This window comes from Brachypodium distachyon, chromosome 3 (genome assembly GCF_000005505.3).
Source record: "Brachypodium distachyon strain Bd21 chromosome 3, Brachypodium_distachyon_v3.0, whole genome shotgun sequence".
In the NCBI taxonomy this organism is placed as follows: Eukaryota; Viridiplantae; Streptophyta; class Magnoliopsida; order Poales; family Poaceae; genus Brachypodium; species Brachypodium distachyon.
The window spans coordinates 49244670-49261770 of record NC_016133.3 but is presented as its reverse complement, the minus strand read 5'-3'; the positions used below and the strand labels follow the sequence as shown (position 1 = coordinate 49261770).

The 17101-nt window shown below is 43.4% G+C and overlaps 2 protein-coding genes across 8 annotated transcripts; one reads left to right on the top strand and one right to left on the bottom strand.

Annotated features, from left to right (window-relative positions):
• Positions 1-1522: 1522 nt before the first annotated feature.
• On the bottom strand, positions 1523-6266 carry LOC104584282 (pentatricopeptide repeat-containing protein At3g04130, mitochondrial). 7 transcript variants are annotated; one of them, XM_024461971.1, is made up of 6 exons: positions 4400-6266; positions 3974-4085; positions 2883-3049; positions 2570-2704; positions 2263-2393; positions 1523-2072 (listed from the first exon to the last, which is right to left on the bottom strand). In XM_024461971.1, the coding sequence occupies exon 1, from the start codon at positions 6136-6138 to the stop codon at positions 4633-4635; it is 1506 nt and encodes a 501-aa protein (XP_024317739.1). In that variant the 5' UTR covers positions 6139-6266; the 3' UTR covers positions 1523-2072; positions 2263-2393; positions 2570-2704; positions 2883-3049; positions 3974-4085; positions 4400-4632. The 7 variants fall into 7 exon arrangements, with proteins under 7 accessions (XP_024317739.1, XP_024317741.1, XP_024317742.1 ...); XM_024461973.1 differs by having other exon boundaries at positions 3974-4065; XM_024461974.1 differs by lacking the exon at positions 2883-3049.
• Positions 6267-12780: 6514 nt separating this feature from the next.
• LOC100835347 (cytosolic Fe-S cluster assembly factor NBP35) lies at positions 12781-17070 on the top strand. Its single transcript, XM_003575249.4, has 3 exons — positions 12781-12941; positions 13114-13215; positions 15923-17070. The coding sequence occupies exons 1-3, from the start codon at positions 12893-12895 to the stop codon at positions 16816-16818; spliced, it is 1047 nt and encodes a 348-aa protein (XP_003575297.1). The 5' UTR covers positions 12781-12892; the 3' UTR covers positions 16819-17070.
• The last annotated feature ends 31 nt before the right edge of the window (positions 17071-17101 follow it).

The window sequence follows — 17101 nt, the reverse complement described above, 5'->3', positions numbered from 1 at the left end:
TGCACCGTCGTTCCTTCTTCGCCGTAGTGTGCCTCCCGCCGCCGCCGTCGTTGTCAAGGAGGAGGCGCCCGACAAGGAGCCTCCCTACGAGGAGGTTGCGTCGACGCCGCGCACCGTCGAGGAGGAGCAGGCGATGTTGGCGGCAGCCATCGAGGAGTCAGAGCGGGAGGAGCCAGGGCGTTGGCCCGACCTTGGGGCGGCGCTCTACGTCTCCCAACCCCCCCAAGACGACGGCGCTCTCCCGCCGCCACCGCCGGCGCACGCGTTCCCTCCGGTCAAGGTGGTGGAGGAGGAGGACTGGGGCGTCGACGACACCGATTTTTGGGGTGACGACGAGGAGGAGATGACCGCCTGGTTGCCGAAGCCGGAGGAGCCGGAGATCATCAACTTGGATTCGGACTCCGAGTAGATGATCTCCTTTATCATATGCAGTATATTTTTATGTCTTTTAGTAGTAAGTTTTAACTATATGTATGGACCTTGAACTACTATATATATGTAATGGGTATCTTTTGTTTTTGTCCTATGTTTTTTTTTTGGAAATGGGTCGCCCCACTGGACGCAGGCCGCGATCCAAACGGACGAAACCTGGACTCGGGCAATTTTCTGTCCGGCCCGCGACCCAAGCGGACGAAAACGACCACAAAAAGTAGTGGTCCGTTTGGGTCGCGTGGCTGGAGATGCTTAAGTCAGAGTGGATTGCCGTATAGAACAGTGAGAACAAGCCACAAATAACATGCATGAACCAAGAACAGCGGCTGCTGCTGACCTATACCGCTACGTACGTTACCTGGTCAAGAAACACTTGTCGATAATAGGCCGGGTTATTACAACGAGTTTTTCACAGTAACTTCGAAGATGTCACATTGTCATGCAGTACCAGGGATTACTGACATTGCATGCTCAACGGCCGGAGTATTCAGTAGACCACCGGAAATCACCCTTTCTCCCTTTTCCACTTCTGGATTTTGAAGTAAAGACAAGATCAATTTTGTCAGGAACTCAGAAGTTGGAGTAAAAGCTGAAGTAGATCTTGCCTATCACTGACCATGACCAGTGGGTGCAGATCTAGTCAGTTACAGGGAGTAACTCCTTGAAAAGATCTAGCGGGCACCAACCAAGATATCACATTCAGTCTCCAGGAATAGTTCTTACAATTAAGAATGTAAAATCTGACTAATGGTGCATAGCAGTTCTGGTTATCATATTTAACAGTGACTCTGGATTGCGATTTGTGACCGATCAAAAGGTTTATCATCATCCACCTAGAATCTGACAGCATGAGATTTGAAAAATTAGCCACATCAATGCCTTCGCGAATTGGCTCTAAGCGGAGTCCCCTGTCCCTCCAATTAAGTCTTGAATGCAGTAGCACGAGTGCGGGAAATTTGAGAATTACTCCGTACCCAATAGGACAACATATGTGTATGCGGGAGCTAAATAGGAAATAGGCAAGCCCAATGTGATTCCATTACGTACACAATAGTTGAACCTAAACTAGGCTATTTTCTCAATGAATACGTGGCTGCTTAATTTGCTTGTCCATTTCCTTTTCTACTTCTCACATAAGAAATTCTTAACTACAAAAAACATAAATTTAGTCCATACTATATATGTCCATACACATAAAAATTAAGCATTCAAACCGATGACCTTATTCTTCTAATGCCGGCGATACAACAGGAAGCTGCTCTAACGAAATGATCTAAGGGGCAAGAACTCAGAGACATCCTTTTACACATCGGAGGGAAGAAATGTGTAGTCAGTGTATCCAATAACCGGATCAAGGATGTAGAAAGTAGCTTTATTATACTTGTTTAGAGGAGCGTCTATCTCAAACCTCCGAAGCAAGTCAGGATTGGGCAAGAACAAGCGCCCGGAGGCAACCAAATCAGAGTAGCCAATGGAGACTGCTTCGTTCCCGTCACCCTGGCCACAACGAAGGTGCCACCACGTGGCAGTAGAGGATCCCCAATTTCTTCAGTGCGTGCGCCATGTACAGGCCTGGAGCTTCTGGGTTGGAGTCTGATGATTCCAAGTAGCTTGCAAAGGGCGAGAGCCTCATCCCAACCCTGTCAGCTCCGAGGCGCATGTTAGTCCCACACAACATACAAAGCATCAAATGAAATGCATTCTACAACATTTTTCAACAAAATGTCAAGCCAAAAATATGAAGTCCAATCTGAGATCTTCTAGTTTAAAACTGAATGACAATTACATTTAGGTCGAGAGCAAAATTATATCGGGTTTTGGAAAACTTACTACAATCTGGGACTCTTCATGCATGCCAAATCTGACAGAAAAATATCCCTCCAATCGCATGAACCCCATTTACGATTGGCTTCCATGTTTCCACCTGCTCCTTTGTCCAAATGCCAGGGGTATCTTTGTACCTTGGATGCATACAAGAAACACTTAGCACGTGTTTGGGAAGCAAGTATTTCTCGGTAAAGCTTCGGTATGTAGCTTCCAAATAGCCCCTTAGTTTTGAGATATCACAGAACTGTGAAGAAGGAAGAGATATTGAGAGATCTCAAGAAATCATAGTCTAAGGATCTAGCATACTCACCCTTGAGCAGTGTCCAATACTCCTGTGGCCTCAGCAATCAGAAGGCCTCCTTTGGTTGTTCTCTACTGATAATACAATAGAGGCTGAGGAACATTACCGAACGATCGCGTCCTTGTCAGCGGTGCAAGAACTACCCTGAACAGAAAAGGAAACAGGAGCACATGGGCTATCATGTAAAAAGAATGTTGTGATATTATGCTACCTGTAGGTTCTAAACCCTAACTGTGGACGATTCAATGCCCGTCAATCCTACATCTGATTTGGCGTCTATAAAGGATGAACCACGGATCACATTCTGACATGTAATTAATACCTTCTGTCTTTAGGCCTTAGCACGGTGCTACGAAGGTGGAGCTAGCGTGGTGCGGAATAATGGTCTATCTGCTCCATTGTTGTTCCTAGCATAGCCATCATGATCTACTCCAATGAGTTATTGATTGTGCTTTTCGTGTACTCCCGTGTAGGTCAATTTGGTCATCGCTACAAAACATTTAATGATCATAAGTTCTCACCTCTTGCAGTAAGCGGCTTATGAGGCTTTTGGAAACCTACAAGCTTAGTTCAGCTTCTACGTGTTTGATCTTTCACAGAACAGAGGAATATCAAGATGTACACGGCTAGAGATATTGAATTCGGAGGACCTTGACGTAAATATGGTTTTAACATAAATGATTTCTATCGATGTCTGTTTCTTTCTTCAGTCTGTTGTGCTGTTTTTACTGAATAAATAAATCCAGACTGTTGTCCGTATCTCCAAAGGACAAGAAATTTTCAAATAATAAATAACCTACAACAACTATAAATCTTATAATGTTTAGCTGATTAGGTATTAAGATAAAGTCCACCCATCAGAGTTATTCTCATAAAACCATGGCTTTTGCATAAAAGAATTAACTAACATACATCTTACGGCTGCATTGCTAAAGCATCTCCAATAGTTGAACTCCGCTGTACTATGTACAGACACGTCAGCAAATGAATGATGTGGCAGATAAAGTTGAAGTTAAAAGGAAGGCATGGTTGAAGGAGAAACGTCCTAAGCTCGAATAACAAGACCCCGGTAGTGATCGAAATGGCTGCTGGACGCATGCTCGGTACCTAGCAGGGGACCCAACGAAATCATGGGCTCAATATGCACAGTTCTCCTGCACGAATCACCTTTCCCTTCCCAGTTCCCTCTATTAAACCATAGACTCTCCACCCCGTTGATTCTCTCCGCCGCTGCTGCGTATCCCGCGGAGGACATGGCCGGCTGTGGCCGGCGTCCCATCCATCCCATGCCACGGCCTCACCTCTCCCCCATCAATTAAGGCACGGGTCATCTAGCTCCCTCTATTTCTATCACTATCAGCCATGGACATAGGGAAATTTCGATCTGTTCAATCTATTATGATATTGACGTACCTTGATTTTTCTTCTCTGCAGCTTTGCAGAAATTTTGTTTTTGTTCAATCTGTTTGCTGGAGATGTTGTCGCATCTACCTCCCAAATGCCATCTTTGCCCAGATTTATAGAGCTATTAGTTAAACAAAGTGAAACAAATATTTTCAATTTTGTGGTAAATCCATAGACTTATTCTTTAGATATGCATGGGTAGGCCACAGAGTTAAAATCCATGGCAGATCATCACTAATAACCACAAGTGCAACTCAAAAGTCTGAAGAGATTTTGGTACCAAACCTAAGAAACAATCTATTGGAGGGGTTGTTACTTTGTATGAGATGGTCCATTCTCTCTCTTCTTTGTAACAGGTTAAGTACGGCTTATTGGGGATGCTCTAAGGCCCTATTTAATCAGCACACAATTGTGAACAAAAGTTACAAAAGGTACCTTAGCAAGGGCAAGGCAGCTGGTGGTGCAGCTAGCATTGGAGAAAATGTTGTCGCCAGACTTGTATTCCTTCTCATTGACACCACATTCAAACATGGATGATCTTTGATAGTCTCAAGATACTTCCGTACTTCCAGTGTATGGTTAATCGCAGACTGGCCACAAATATTTTAAAGCCTTCTTTCTTTACCACTAGAAAATCAATCACATAAGAGAATATAACTCATCTCATTTCAAACAGAACAGAGAAAGCGAGTCATGTAGTTCTGGATTCTTTCAACCCACTCCTCCATTTTTTTCCTTTGTGCTTCACTCAAAAGCAACTCACAAGTTCTATACCTAGGTACTATTTCACTACCAACCATCTCATCAAACAGTCGATATGCCCAGTCAGTCTCACCCACCCTACAAAGACCATGAATCAGAAGGGTGTATGTATCAAGATCTAAACCTAGACTGTGTTTATTCATAAGCTCATTTAACAAGTTCCGAACGGTGTCATCTTGGCCTCTTCTACTTAAAAACAGTCTAAGAAGTGGTCTGTATGTCTGGAGATCAGGCTTACAAGACTGTGTCTCCATTTCTTTCAGCACACTGAGAGCATCTTCATCCAGGTCTTTGTAGCAAAAAACTGATATCATGGTGTTATAGGTAGCCAAACTACGGGGCACACCATTCATTGGCATCTCCACTTGAAATACTTGGGAAGCTTCAGACAGATGGCCTGCTTTACCAAGCAGGTTAATCAAGGAATTGTAGAATAGTGTATCAGGCTTACAACCAGACGACTTCATTCTATGAGATACACTCAGAGCTTCTTCAAACATATGACATTTTGCCAATGAAGTCATGATCATAGTGTAAGTGATGACGTTTGGATGGCAGCCCTCAGAAGACATGGAATCAAGAATTTCATAGACCATCCTAAAGTTGTGTTGCTTACAATAAGCTTCAAGAACAGTGGTGTATGTGATAACTGAAGGCGGAAACCCCTGGGCTTTCATCTCCTCAATTGTCCACATTGCCTCATCTATCCTACGTGCACTGCACCACCCATGGACAAAAATGTTGAAGGTGTATGCATCAGGCTGGATGTGCGGACTGAGCACAAGAAAGACCTTGCGCGCTACTTCGACCTTCTTTTCTTTGCAAAGTGCATCAAGTAGAACATTCATCGTCTCTGTATTCCTTTCCAGCCCCATGTCCCCCAGCTTATCGAACAACAGGACAGCATCCTTCCATCTCCTTGCCCCTGCCAGCCTCCTGATGCTCGTTGCAGCTGCCTCTACAGTCACAAGACCCCTGCAGTGCATGTCAGACAACAAATCCCACATCTGGTCAATCTGCCTCATCTTCCCAAGCAAGTCGATCATCCGACTACAAGCATATGCCGTGTGCTTGTAATTGCCACTTGACTGCGCCCACTGAAACAGACCCAATGCAGATTTCCAGTCATCCCCAAACTTAGACAGCAAGCCGTCAACGATGTTACTTGTAGGCTGAATTCCTGGACAGCCAATCCCAAGGGACTGAACCAAATCCTGCACACTCCCATTGCGCGCCTTCAAGAGGGAATTCTTGATCTGTGTGGCTGATGTTTCTTCCTCCACCGTGAGGTTAATAGTATTAAGATTCGGGTGTGTAAACGATGATAACGACAATGTACAAGGAGCAAGTACTTGCAGGGCCCTTGCAGCACCAAGGGAGCGCCATAGACTCAGCGAAGGCATCAGGTGCATGGGCGGAGGACCCAGTAGGGCAAGGTAGGGCGCCCGCCCTACCTTGATTTTTGCCTCAGTTACGAATTGGGGAAGATTACGAAACGGGGATCTAAAGGGCGGAATCCGTTCGTGGGGTGATGGGAGGAGAAACGGTCGGGAGCGAGAGAACCGAAGGGGAGATCAACCTGCGATTGAGGCGCTCGAGCGAGGAGGAAGACGAAGGGGGCTCGGGCGCTCGGCAGCGGGATGAGTGGCGGCGCTCGTGCGAGGAAGAAGAAGATCCACGGAGCGAGGGGACTGGGGCCTGTGGGGCTCGGCAAGGAGATGGGGAGGTATAGTTTTTTTTTAAGCGATCCGGCTTTATTGATTCAAGAGACAAGGTACAAAAGATAGATTGATATACGAACGAACATAAATAACAAAGATACTCAACAAAACTAAAACTTCATTGTAGTTCTTTGAAGTAAACTATTCTTGATCCATCCTTCGCATCTTAATACTTCTACACGTATTCGTTGACAAAATTGCAGAATACTATAATTGCACAAGCTGAACTAACCTTAGAAGTTTTGAAAAGCCGCATGAGCCGCCCACCTCAAACGGTGAGTACCTAAGATCATTAAACGCACCATGGCCGGGGTAATACCCTTGGCAAGACAAGCTGTAAAACTGCTTCTCCGTCGATGAATCCACAAGGAAAAAGATCAGCAACCCGAAAAGACGTGTCATGAGAACCACTGACTCCATGTCGTAGGTTGCAACGCCTACACCAGGACGATGAAGGAGCCAGGACACCAATATTCTAGACGACGGCGTCTCCATCGCCAAGACGCCACCGAGAAGCACACAAAAACCTAACAAAAGGTAGCAAAACTTGATGCCAGACGTTGATCCGTGGTTCCCATCATCTCTTAAGGCCAGATCGGCCGTGAGAGACGAGGTGAACTGCTGGAGATTGAAGTTTCTTCGAAGACGACGGCGGCTAGGGTTTCTCTTAGGAAGATTCTGGAGAGGGAGTATAGCTTTTCATTTTTTTGAGAGGAGAGGGGGTATAGCTATAGGTGGCCATCAGGCCGGCCCGGCCCCTGTCGGTCTAAGGTTAAACGGGCATGGCCCGGTTGCGGGCCGATGAAGCCCGACTCCTCCAGGCCCAGGCATGGCACCGTATAGCTGGGCCAACTACCCAAGGAGTAAATGAGAATAACACGATTACTAATAATGTTTAAGAATACATGGATGAAAAAAATGACAAACCCGTGTTAGATGCCGTAATCCTTGCATCTAGTTAAGACAAATTATTAAATCGTTGTTAGATGTACATTTGTTTGGTCCTTTAGAATTTGTATTTGTGTCTCTGTATAAAATAAATCTCCAAAATTTCAACTAATTTAATTCTGAATCATTAGAGGCAGCGATGGCGATGACTTCTAAGCTATGCATTTTTTACGGGGTCTGAGAAAGACGTTGTAGGAGGCAGTGTGACGGGCCAATTGTCGCCTACATCTGTGAGCAATCTTCGACGACGATGCCCGTGTGAGGTGGTGTGTGTAGCATTCCAACGTAACTTTGCGCAATCGACGACGATATAGCCTGCAAAGACTGGTTCTCCGAGAGACGCAACTTCTGCACTCTTAGTTATTTTGGATATCTACTGGTGATGTTCATTTATGATTGCTCATTGATGTCTACTGTATTTCTTGCTTAATGAAAGTCAATAGGAAAATTATATTACTTAATGACAGTTGATAGCCATGTCCACGTGGTGTATTATTGTTTTATGAGTTCTGATTTTGATAGACTCACATGCTATGTTTCAGATTGTGTAGTTATTTCTCATAAGATATCATATCTCTCGAAGTATGGAGAAAGGCGTTGTTTATTAGCTAAATATCTACTTGATATTTTTAGGTCGCTAAGTATGAAGATATTTTTGGAATCAAAATATAACTATAGTTTCACCCTTATAAAGATTTGAGTTGTTGATCGTCTGCTCACCCCACCGAAGAACTGTTTGCAAATTATTATAATTGTCATATATTCTATGTTATAGATATTTATATTACGCTCTTCAAATTATGCTTGACATATAGTATGATAAAAATTAATATTTAACATAAATATCACTAGGGTTTGTTTGGATGTAGACATTCACAACCTTGGCATTGCATTGGCTCCAATACCAATATCACAAGATATTGATATTTGGATTGAATGTCAATATTTTTGTTTGGATGTTTAGGTATTTGAAACCAACACTTGATACTGAGGTTGAATGCCAAATCATGTTTGGTTGGTCAAAGAGATAAATTGCAGTTGCATAAGAATATTATCATTTAAAAAAAATTTATACAAGGAGTATAACATTTGACAATATCTGAATAATTATATCTCGCTGATAAGCCATAAACTGCAGCATGTCTTATCTGTGTCAACAAGAAATCCATCACGGAGTTCCATTAGAAGCTTCAAAATTGTCAGTCCAAATCCATGTATGTGTTTGCTATCTCTAGAAATAATTATATTGCCAAAGCCCCTCGTTCCTCATCCGTTGAACTAGCTCACCCTTCCCCGAGCCTCGATGTCGGGGATCGTGCCCAACTGTCAGGGGAACTTCAGCCCCGTACTGAGAGAAGAGGGTTGTAGATCGCGAGCCGGGAGGAAGGAAGTCGGGGCAGGAGGTCGCCAGCATCGTGCCTAGCTCTCAGGGGATTCGGATTTGCTACCGGCGCCGTCGCTGCCGTTGTCCAGTAGGTCAGGTGAGGGTCCCTATCGAGCGGGGGTCAGGGGGGTTAGGAGTGAGGCTGTGGCGGGGCGGAGAGGGCCATCAGTGTCGGAGGAGGTGGGGGGAGGGAGGGCGCCGCTGGCTACCTCGTGCGGGTGTAATCAGGAGGGTGAAGAGAACGGAAGAGAAAATATCGCTTTCGAGCGAGGTCGAACGCAGGTCTCTGTGGCGAAGGGGTAAGCCAGTACGCAAATCCCGAATGCCCAAAGATGTCGAGCTATTTAAGTCGGAATCGGGCCGACCCAAATTTTGCCTGTGAGTGAGCTCCTCAGTATTGAGTCTGAATACCAGGAATGAATATCTAGACCAGCCAAACACCTTAAATCTTGACATTCGGTACTTATACAATGCCAATGTCTAATACCAAGGCTCAATGTCTACATCCAAACAAGATGTAGATGATATATCATAAGATGTACCAACCAAAAAAATGCATCCTAAAAAAGTCCAAAAGAACCAAATTTATTGAAATATATTTTGCAAATCTAGAAAAATATTAAATGTGATATCTATATTAACTCGTAGTGTTATGATAAAAATTCTCCTACCTTAAAAAATTTCTGTCCTCCGCCAATGATCAGGTGGCAATGCTAGAAAATAGCCACACCACGGTTCAAAATCAGTGTAACAAAAATAGAAAATGGCAGCAAGTTGAAGCTATGACGAATCGAAGATACTCCCTTTTAATCGTGACCGGTTGGGACTTGGGAGAAGACGGGAGAGGAGAGGAGAAACCCATGGTCGCCGATGGTGAACGACGTCGACGAGCAACAGGGAGCCGGACGCGGGTGCGACGAGAGGCGGAGCAGGCCGAGAGCCGAGGAAAGCCGTTTGGCCGGTGGGAGACGGAGGGGATGATCGGTGGCGACGGCGCAAAGGGAGTGGTCGGCAGCGGGTGGGACAAGAGTGGGCGAGCAAAGCGGGGAATCGGGGGCTTGGGCTTCGGGTGGCGGAGGGATGGGTAGGCGAGGCATTAGATCTAGGTCTGGGTTGGGCCACATTGGGATCACATGAACTAACTTATCCGGCCCATGTATTAAAATTTTACGGACTTTGCAGGTTTCTACCTGCAAACCTCACAGGTTTGTGTTTTGTACCACAAAACAAACGTGTGGGGAGCTGTAAAAAAAACATGTGGGGATAATATTGCTCTAAAAAATGTTGAAGGATAATATGACCCGTCCTTAGCATGATAAAAACCCGTGAGGAAATGGGTTTCAGAGTCCTGTTGCCATCTTGAGTAAAAATGACAATTTTATCATCACGAGGACGGTGGTTATGGATACCCGATCCAAATGGGCATTATCTATGTGTAACATGATTAGTCATGGGTGGTGCAAGTTCATGCCTATAGGTTGCTTCTGTGTCTCTCGATTAAGATTCGAGCGATGACGTTTATGTGTCAAATCATAGGCGCACATATGTATTTTTCGTGTATGTATCATGTTTTCTCTTTTGCGATGAAGTGTGTTATGCTTCTCTTTTTTCGTGGGTAGTGTATTATGCTTCTTAGATTGACATATAACCAATTAGGATGTCAAATTATGATTTATACGTACTTATTATCGGTTTTTGTGTGTATCATTCTCTCATATTGATGCATAATCATTCCAATTAGTCCAACCCAATGTGTAACCAATGGGCATGGGTCCAATTATATACTCATGGGTATGGTAACGATTCTACCTGATGAAACCAAACCCAAGTGCTTGCGTTGACTTAGAAGACACACTTCTCGTATGTCATTTGGGCATCAGAGCTTGTGTCTTGAAGGCGTGATTGATCATGCCAGTCTTGAAGCCATGCCGTGTGTGGAAGTGTTATCCGTTGCCGCCAACCTCCGGACCACATTGTTATTGTATCGGGCTATCATAAATCCAATTTTCCCCTCTCACCTTAAATATCTCAACAACAACAACAACATAAGTAGATAGTATCTGTGTTTACATCAACACGCTCTCTAGATTGTCAACACATTGGGTTGCATCCTATTCACCATGTAGTGCGTTGATTGGTGGTAGCAAAGATGTATTCGGTTATGGTAACGAATTACCGAGACAGACCTTGACCATTCTTGAAAGAAACCGAGACAGACCTTTACCATTCCTGAAAGAAAATCTATGTGTAGCTTTGAGCCTATCATTTCTAGCGCATGACCATACACGCATTAGCTGTCGTGGGCGGTGCATGACACAAATTAATCAAGGCATGCAGAAACCCGCACATGCATAGACATCGATTGCATGTGTGCAGGAAAAAAATGTGCATGCCAACAATTGGTTGCATGTTTGTGCAGGGAGAGAAATATGCGCATGCATGTCTATAACTTCACTAATTTGAAACTTTAAAGTATTCTAACTCTTAAACTGTGTACTCGAATTACGATCTATGTTACAGGTTAGCTTTGTTACGACGAGATCTTCGAAAGTAGATCACATATTGGTATGTTTCATATAAAAAACGCTTAAAAACTACCACATGATAATATATGAAATTTCCACCCTATTCATAACAAGTTACCATGTGATAATCTCATGGTAACTTGTGGGTCAAAGTTACCGCGCTATAATACATTAAGTTGCCACCTTGTTAGTACTAAATTATCACCGTGCATGACATGGTAACTTCTAGTAGTATAGGATGGTAAGTTGTGCATTATCGCCTGGTAACAGGAGAGTCCGAAGTTTTTTTGCCGAAACTCAAACGGGGTCTAGAGATTTCAAGCTTTCGTCCTGAAGAACCCAACGGTGAAAAGGATTGTAAATCAAACATTTTGAATCCCCAAATCAATTAGTACAATACTAATGCGTAGGTGCATGGTTGAGTATCTGACATTTTTAAACTCTACTTAGAATATCCATCCAAGGCTTATACCAACGACATGCAACTTCTTTTTTCGCTTAAAAACTACCACCAAATAATACATGAAATTGTCACCCTGATGTTAACAAGTTACCATGCAGTAATCTCATTCAAAATAGAGTGATAACTTGTGAGTCAAAGTTACCACACTATAATACATGAAGTTGCCACCTTGAATAAGTTATCACCGTGCATCACATGGCAACTTCTAATAAAATAGGATGGTAACTTATGCATTATCACCCGGTAAACACAATAGTTCACTTTTTTTTGTCAGATTTCTAGATTTGAAGTACTCGTCGAGACAAAGCCAAGCCACCGGCAAAAACGGATTGTAAATCGGACAAACGGTTTAGGCTACAAAACATTTTGAATCTTCCAAATCAATTAGTACAACACTAGTGCATACAACATGGGTCACGATGTAGCATTTGTAAACTCTACTTGTCGTGAATACCCATCTAAAAACCAACACATGCAAATTCGTACGCACGGAATGACTTAATCAGCTAGTACATCTATGCTCGCGGTGTGAGAGGATGGAGATGCTACCCTGGACAACTGCGGCCAATAGCAATTGTACGTGCGAGACAATAACATAAAGAACATATAAAATAGGTTTTATTATTGTCAAAACGCAAAATGAACATTTAAAGTCAGTGCAAAACTTCGCCATATAGAAAAGGCAGTGCAAAACTTCGAATTCAATACATATTCGGAATAATGCTTTCCAATTTGAAGATTCATTCAGAGTTGTTGAGTTTCTGTCCTTGTTTTCACGCCTTAAATCCATAGATACGCCTTAAATCCTTCTGGTAGCTCGTACTCCGTAGATCTTTTCGTTTTGTCAAACTATATCGGTGAAAAAAGAAAAAAGAAAAAAGAAAAAAAGACAGGAGACGAAATCGAAGAAGCAACAAGATGCGAAATTGCCCTCGACAACACCAGGCACCGGCACCACCACAGAAACCTATCAGCCGTCTGATCAGAATCGAACGCCTGTAGCCCTCCCAGATCGGCCAGGGTTTTAAGAATGCAACCCTCTTCAAGTCTTGATACATCATCCCCTGATTCCCTGTCCAATTAGAGGAACTTCGAGAAGAGGCGGCGAAAAGGGAGCTGAAAGGAATGGAGAACGGCGGCAGCAAAGGCGACGTCCCGGAGGACGCCAACGCGCGTAAGGACTCGCTTTCTCCCATGGTCTCGATTGTTACTGCCTGTTCCCCCTTTTCTTCGGATTTGCGGCCGATTTTTCCGTCCAAGTTCTCCTGTTTTCTTTTTCTAGGTTGTCTTGGGATGAAAAGGGGATGTTTTCTGAGCTTGATTTTTTTTTTGTGTGTGTGGCTCAGATTGCCCTGGAACGCAGTCGGAGGAGGCAGGTAAAGCGGATTCATGCGCTGGATGTCCTAACCAGCAGATTTGCGCCACTGCCCCCAAGGGCCCTGATCCCGGTAATCAGTTCATTCATGTCGTTTTACTGAAGAGCTTTGATACAACTTTGTAATTGCTCCATCATTGGTCTTATCATTCGTTTCAGTCTAAACTTTTACTTCTAGTTATCTTTTGTTTTAGCAGTTGCTGACTTAATATACTTGTAAGTACGAATTTCCCGTGGCTTCATTATATTGGAGTGCCGTTACTTGTTTGCTGGGATCTGGATGATCACAGCCAACTGAATTACGATGTCAAAGTCACGCACTCTTCATTGTACAGCTGGTAGAACTTTGATGAACTGCATCTGTGTGGTCTCATAAGAAAAAAAGTGCAGTGGCAGCATTATGAACTTTCTATACTTTTCCGCAAGCAAGGGCCAGAATATTGCAAATGAAGTTGAATATGTACTTTAGTATGCATCCAGATTAAGAAAACTTGGGCTGTTTATCACTCAATAGGTCAAGTTTTTTACTTGTATGCAGGGGTGGATCCAGGATTTCACATTCGGGTGCAATTTATAATTTAGCTCAACATAAAACATAAAGGTTCACAGTATCAAGAATCAAAGTACACGTTATTCTTCATAGCTGCAATAACTAACACAAGTCAGTAAAATACAAATGATAAAGAAAAAACAACAACAACAATAAGACTATGGATTGGAAGGAGACATGATGTTATCATGCTTTACTTGTTAAAAGAACTTGCTCAAGGAATGAAACCAAATAACCATTTAACTAGTCCTCATATTGTTTTTAGCTCATTTCTCACATAATTCAGCAAATACCAAGTACCAACACTTATTCTTCATATAGGAGAACTATACAAATTTGGGAATTAGGAGAGGGACGCTCTGTGCGAGCTGTAGGCGTGTCACCTGGGAAATGTTTGACCGCACGTGCGGAAGTGGCTAAGTGGTGCCATGTCGGACCAAGGTGCTCCAACGCGTGAGGGACAGCGGTAATTGGCTGAATGGGTTCGCGAGGCCGATTTGAGTGATGGACTTGACCACTTGGGCTGCCGGGTGGGGAGAAATTATGGATAAATTGGGCTGTTAGGTCAGTTTTGGTTTGAGGAGGTTTGATGGGAAATTCGTAAACAATACATCTATTGATTCACATAATGATCATAGACTATATACAGAAAATAACTTGGCTGTACGTACACTCATGACCCCGTGTGGGTCTGCTCCTTTGTGTATGGCTTTTTTTATTGGGTATTTAGATAAAAAAATTACCACACTGAAAACAATAAGAACAAGCATATGCAAACGCTCGCTATATTTTTTAGAGGTGCATCATAAAGTCATAACTGACAAATTAATTATAATCCAGTCCAGTTACATCATTACTAAATACAGTACTAATTAGCAAGAAAGCAATGACATCACAAAACCAAAAAAATCCACTGGAGAGTTTGTGAAAATGAATCAGTTGTCTTCTCTTAATGTTTGGGTGAGTAGGTCCTGAATTTCCTATATGTGATGATCCTTACCATTTCTTTACTCCAAAAAAGAAACATTTTTAGCCACCTTGGGATCTGTTTTATTTTCTACGCACTGCTTGATGCACTGCTGCTCCAGTGACTAGGCTAAATTTAAGGTGATGAACAGGTTCTTGGCTTCCTTTTTGTAAATTTTGGATTTGCCCTAATGTTGAGTTGGAGAATTCCATACTGACGACGAAGTTACTGGTATGCTCAGCATATATTCCTGTTCATAATTGGGTGGAACAAGTCAATCTTTTTCCCCCTTGACCCGTGCCAAGTCCAGAAAGCTCCCCTCAACTCCAAAATGATTCACTTATACTACCTAACTATCAAAACCGTTGCAAATCTCCCCTGTTTAGGTTAACGTGTCATATATCATGAGTTCTGGACATGCTCTGCTGATATTGCATCTTCGTGTTACAGTTTTACTGAGCAATTAGTCTTTGTTATAAAAAATCATATTCACTTCATACCCTTTCTTCTTCCTTTCTCGATCTTGTCCATTTCTGTGCTCAGGCCCTTGGCCTGGCTCGCCGGTCGATGCTGTTTTGTTTCTTGCCTTCTGCCGGTGCCTCATGGATGGCCATAACAGTGGAAATTGTGTTTATTAACTGCAAAATTAAGGGAGTAGTAGTTCCTCTACTTCACATTTCTTAGCGTGGTGGTAGAAAATTAAGCCAACAAAACAACTTTTTATATGGCAAATGCAAAATCTGTCTACCTGGGATGATGTGGAGGATGCAGTTTCAGGTCATGGGACGACTGTTTGGACTTTGGATTGTGTTTGGATTTTGAGGGTGAAAAGAAAACTGTTTTGGAGCCGACGTTTTCTTGACCTGGATCATAGTTGATTGAGGGGTTTTGGGGATAAAATGGACCTTTTCCTGTCACGGTTGCAATGTGACTCCTGTCAATGCGAAAGCTAGATGGTTAACCTGAATATAATGAATAAATCGTCAAGAAGAAGATGCAATCTTAAGTATAACCTAGATTTTGTACTGTATTTAGGTTTAGGATGCATCTGTTAGACCAGATCATCATCATGGTCAATATGCTATGCTGCTAGCTATGTTTGGTTAGGATGCATCTGCATTTGACAAGATTGCCATGCTTAAGATGTTAAATATGCTCGTGCTTAAGATTGTCATAGGTTGATACCCATTATTGATCTATCCATTTTGGCATGTACTTTTCTGTGATCATATTATCAACTAATTGTTGATTCTTCTTCTTCAGACTTGGTTGCAATTGCTGAGAGGATGGCTACTGTGAAACACAAGATACTTGTTTTGTCAGGAAAAGGAGGTGTTGGAAAGAGCACATTTTCAGCCCAGCTCTCATTTGCCCTAGCTGAAATGGACCATCAGGTTGGCCTTCTCGACATAGATATTTGTGGCCCTAGCATCCCTAAAATGTTAGGCCTTGAAGGTCAGGATATTCATCAGAGCAACCTTGGCTGGTCGCCAATCTATGTTGAGTCCAACCTTGGCGTCATGTCGATTGGTTTCATGCTGCCTAACCCAGACGATGCTGTCATATGGAGGGGTCCCCGCAAGAATGGATTGATCAAACAGTTTCTGAAGGATGTTGACTGGGGGGAGATTGATTATCTTATAGTGGATGCTCCTCCTGGAACATCGGACGAACACATATCAATTGTCCAGTATCTACAGGCCACTGGAGTTGATGGTGCGATAATTGTCACGACTCCACAGCAGGTCTCTCTAATTGACGTGAGGAAGGAAATAAACTTCTGCAAGAAGGTTGGTGTGCCGGTCTTAGGCGTTGTGGAGAATATGAGTGGCTTGAGGCAGGCATTCTCGGATCTCAAATTCCTGAAGCCAGGTGCCACAGGAGAGACAGATGCCACGGAATGGGCGATGAACTACATCAGGGAGAAAGCTCCTGAGCTTTTGTCAGTCGTGGCATGCAGCGAGGTGTTTGACAGCAGCAAGGGTGGCGCGGAGAAAATGTGCCATGAAATGGGGGTGCCTTTCCTTGGCAAGGTCCCAATGGATCCGCAGCTGTGCAAGGCAGCCGAGGAGGGGCGGTCATGCTTCGTTGATCAGAGGTGCAGCGCCAGTGCACCTGCTCTCAAAAGCATAATCCGTAAGCTGATCAAGACCGGGTGAGAAGATAGTGCAAGCCTGTCGGTAAACTACAGCAGTAAACAAATGCCAGTGAATTCTCCTTGTACAATTGTCCGTCGCACGTTTGAATGTTTTAAACTCCTTTCGTAGTTTTGCGAAGCGTGTTCGGCTGTGTATCAGTTTTGTATTTCAGCAATACCGAGCGGTGACGCGATAAATGCAGAAACCTGGTGATGCCTGTTTTCAGATTAAGATCATTTTGGTTAGTTTGGAAATTACAATTCTTTCCTTCTATATATCGCTGAAGAATGTTAACAGAAACATG

What these genes read in the sequence shown, in the direction of transcription:
- LOC100835347 (XM_003575249.4), top strand. Translation starts at nt 12,893, where the DNA reads ATGGAGAACGGCGGCAGCAAAGGCGACGTCCCGGAGGACGCCAACGCG. An exon ending in CCCGGAGGACGCCAACGCGC is followed by an intron (nt 12,942 to 13,113) that starts GTAAGGACTCGC and finishes TGTGTGGCTCAG; the next exon opens with ATTGCCCTGGAACGCAGTCG. An exon ending in CCCCAAGGGCCCTGATCCCG is followed by an intron (nt 13,216 to 15,922) that starts GTAATCAGTTCA and finishes CTTCTTCTTCAG; the next exon opens with ACTTGGTTGCAATTGCTGAG.
- LOC104584282 (XM_024461971.1), bottom strand. Translation starts at nt 6,138, where the DNA reads ATGCACCTGATGCCTTCGCTGAGTCTATGGCGCTCCCTTGGTGCTGCA.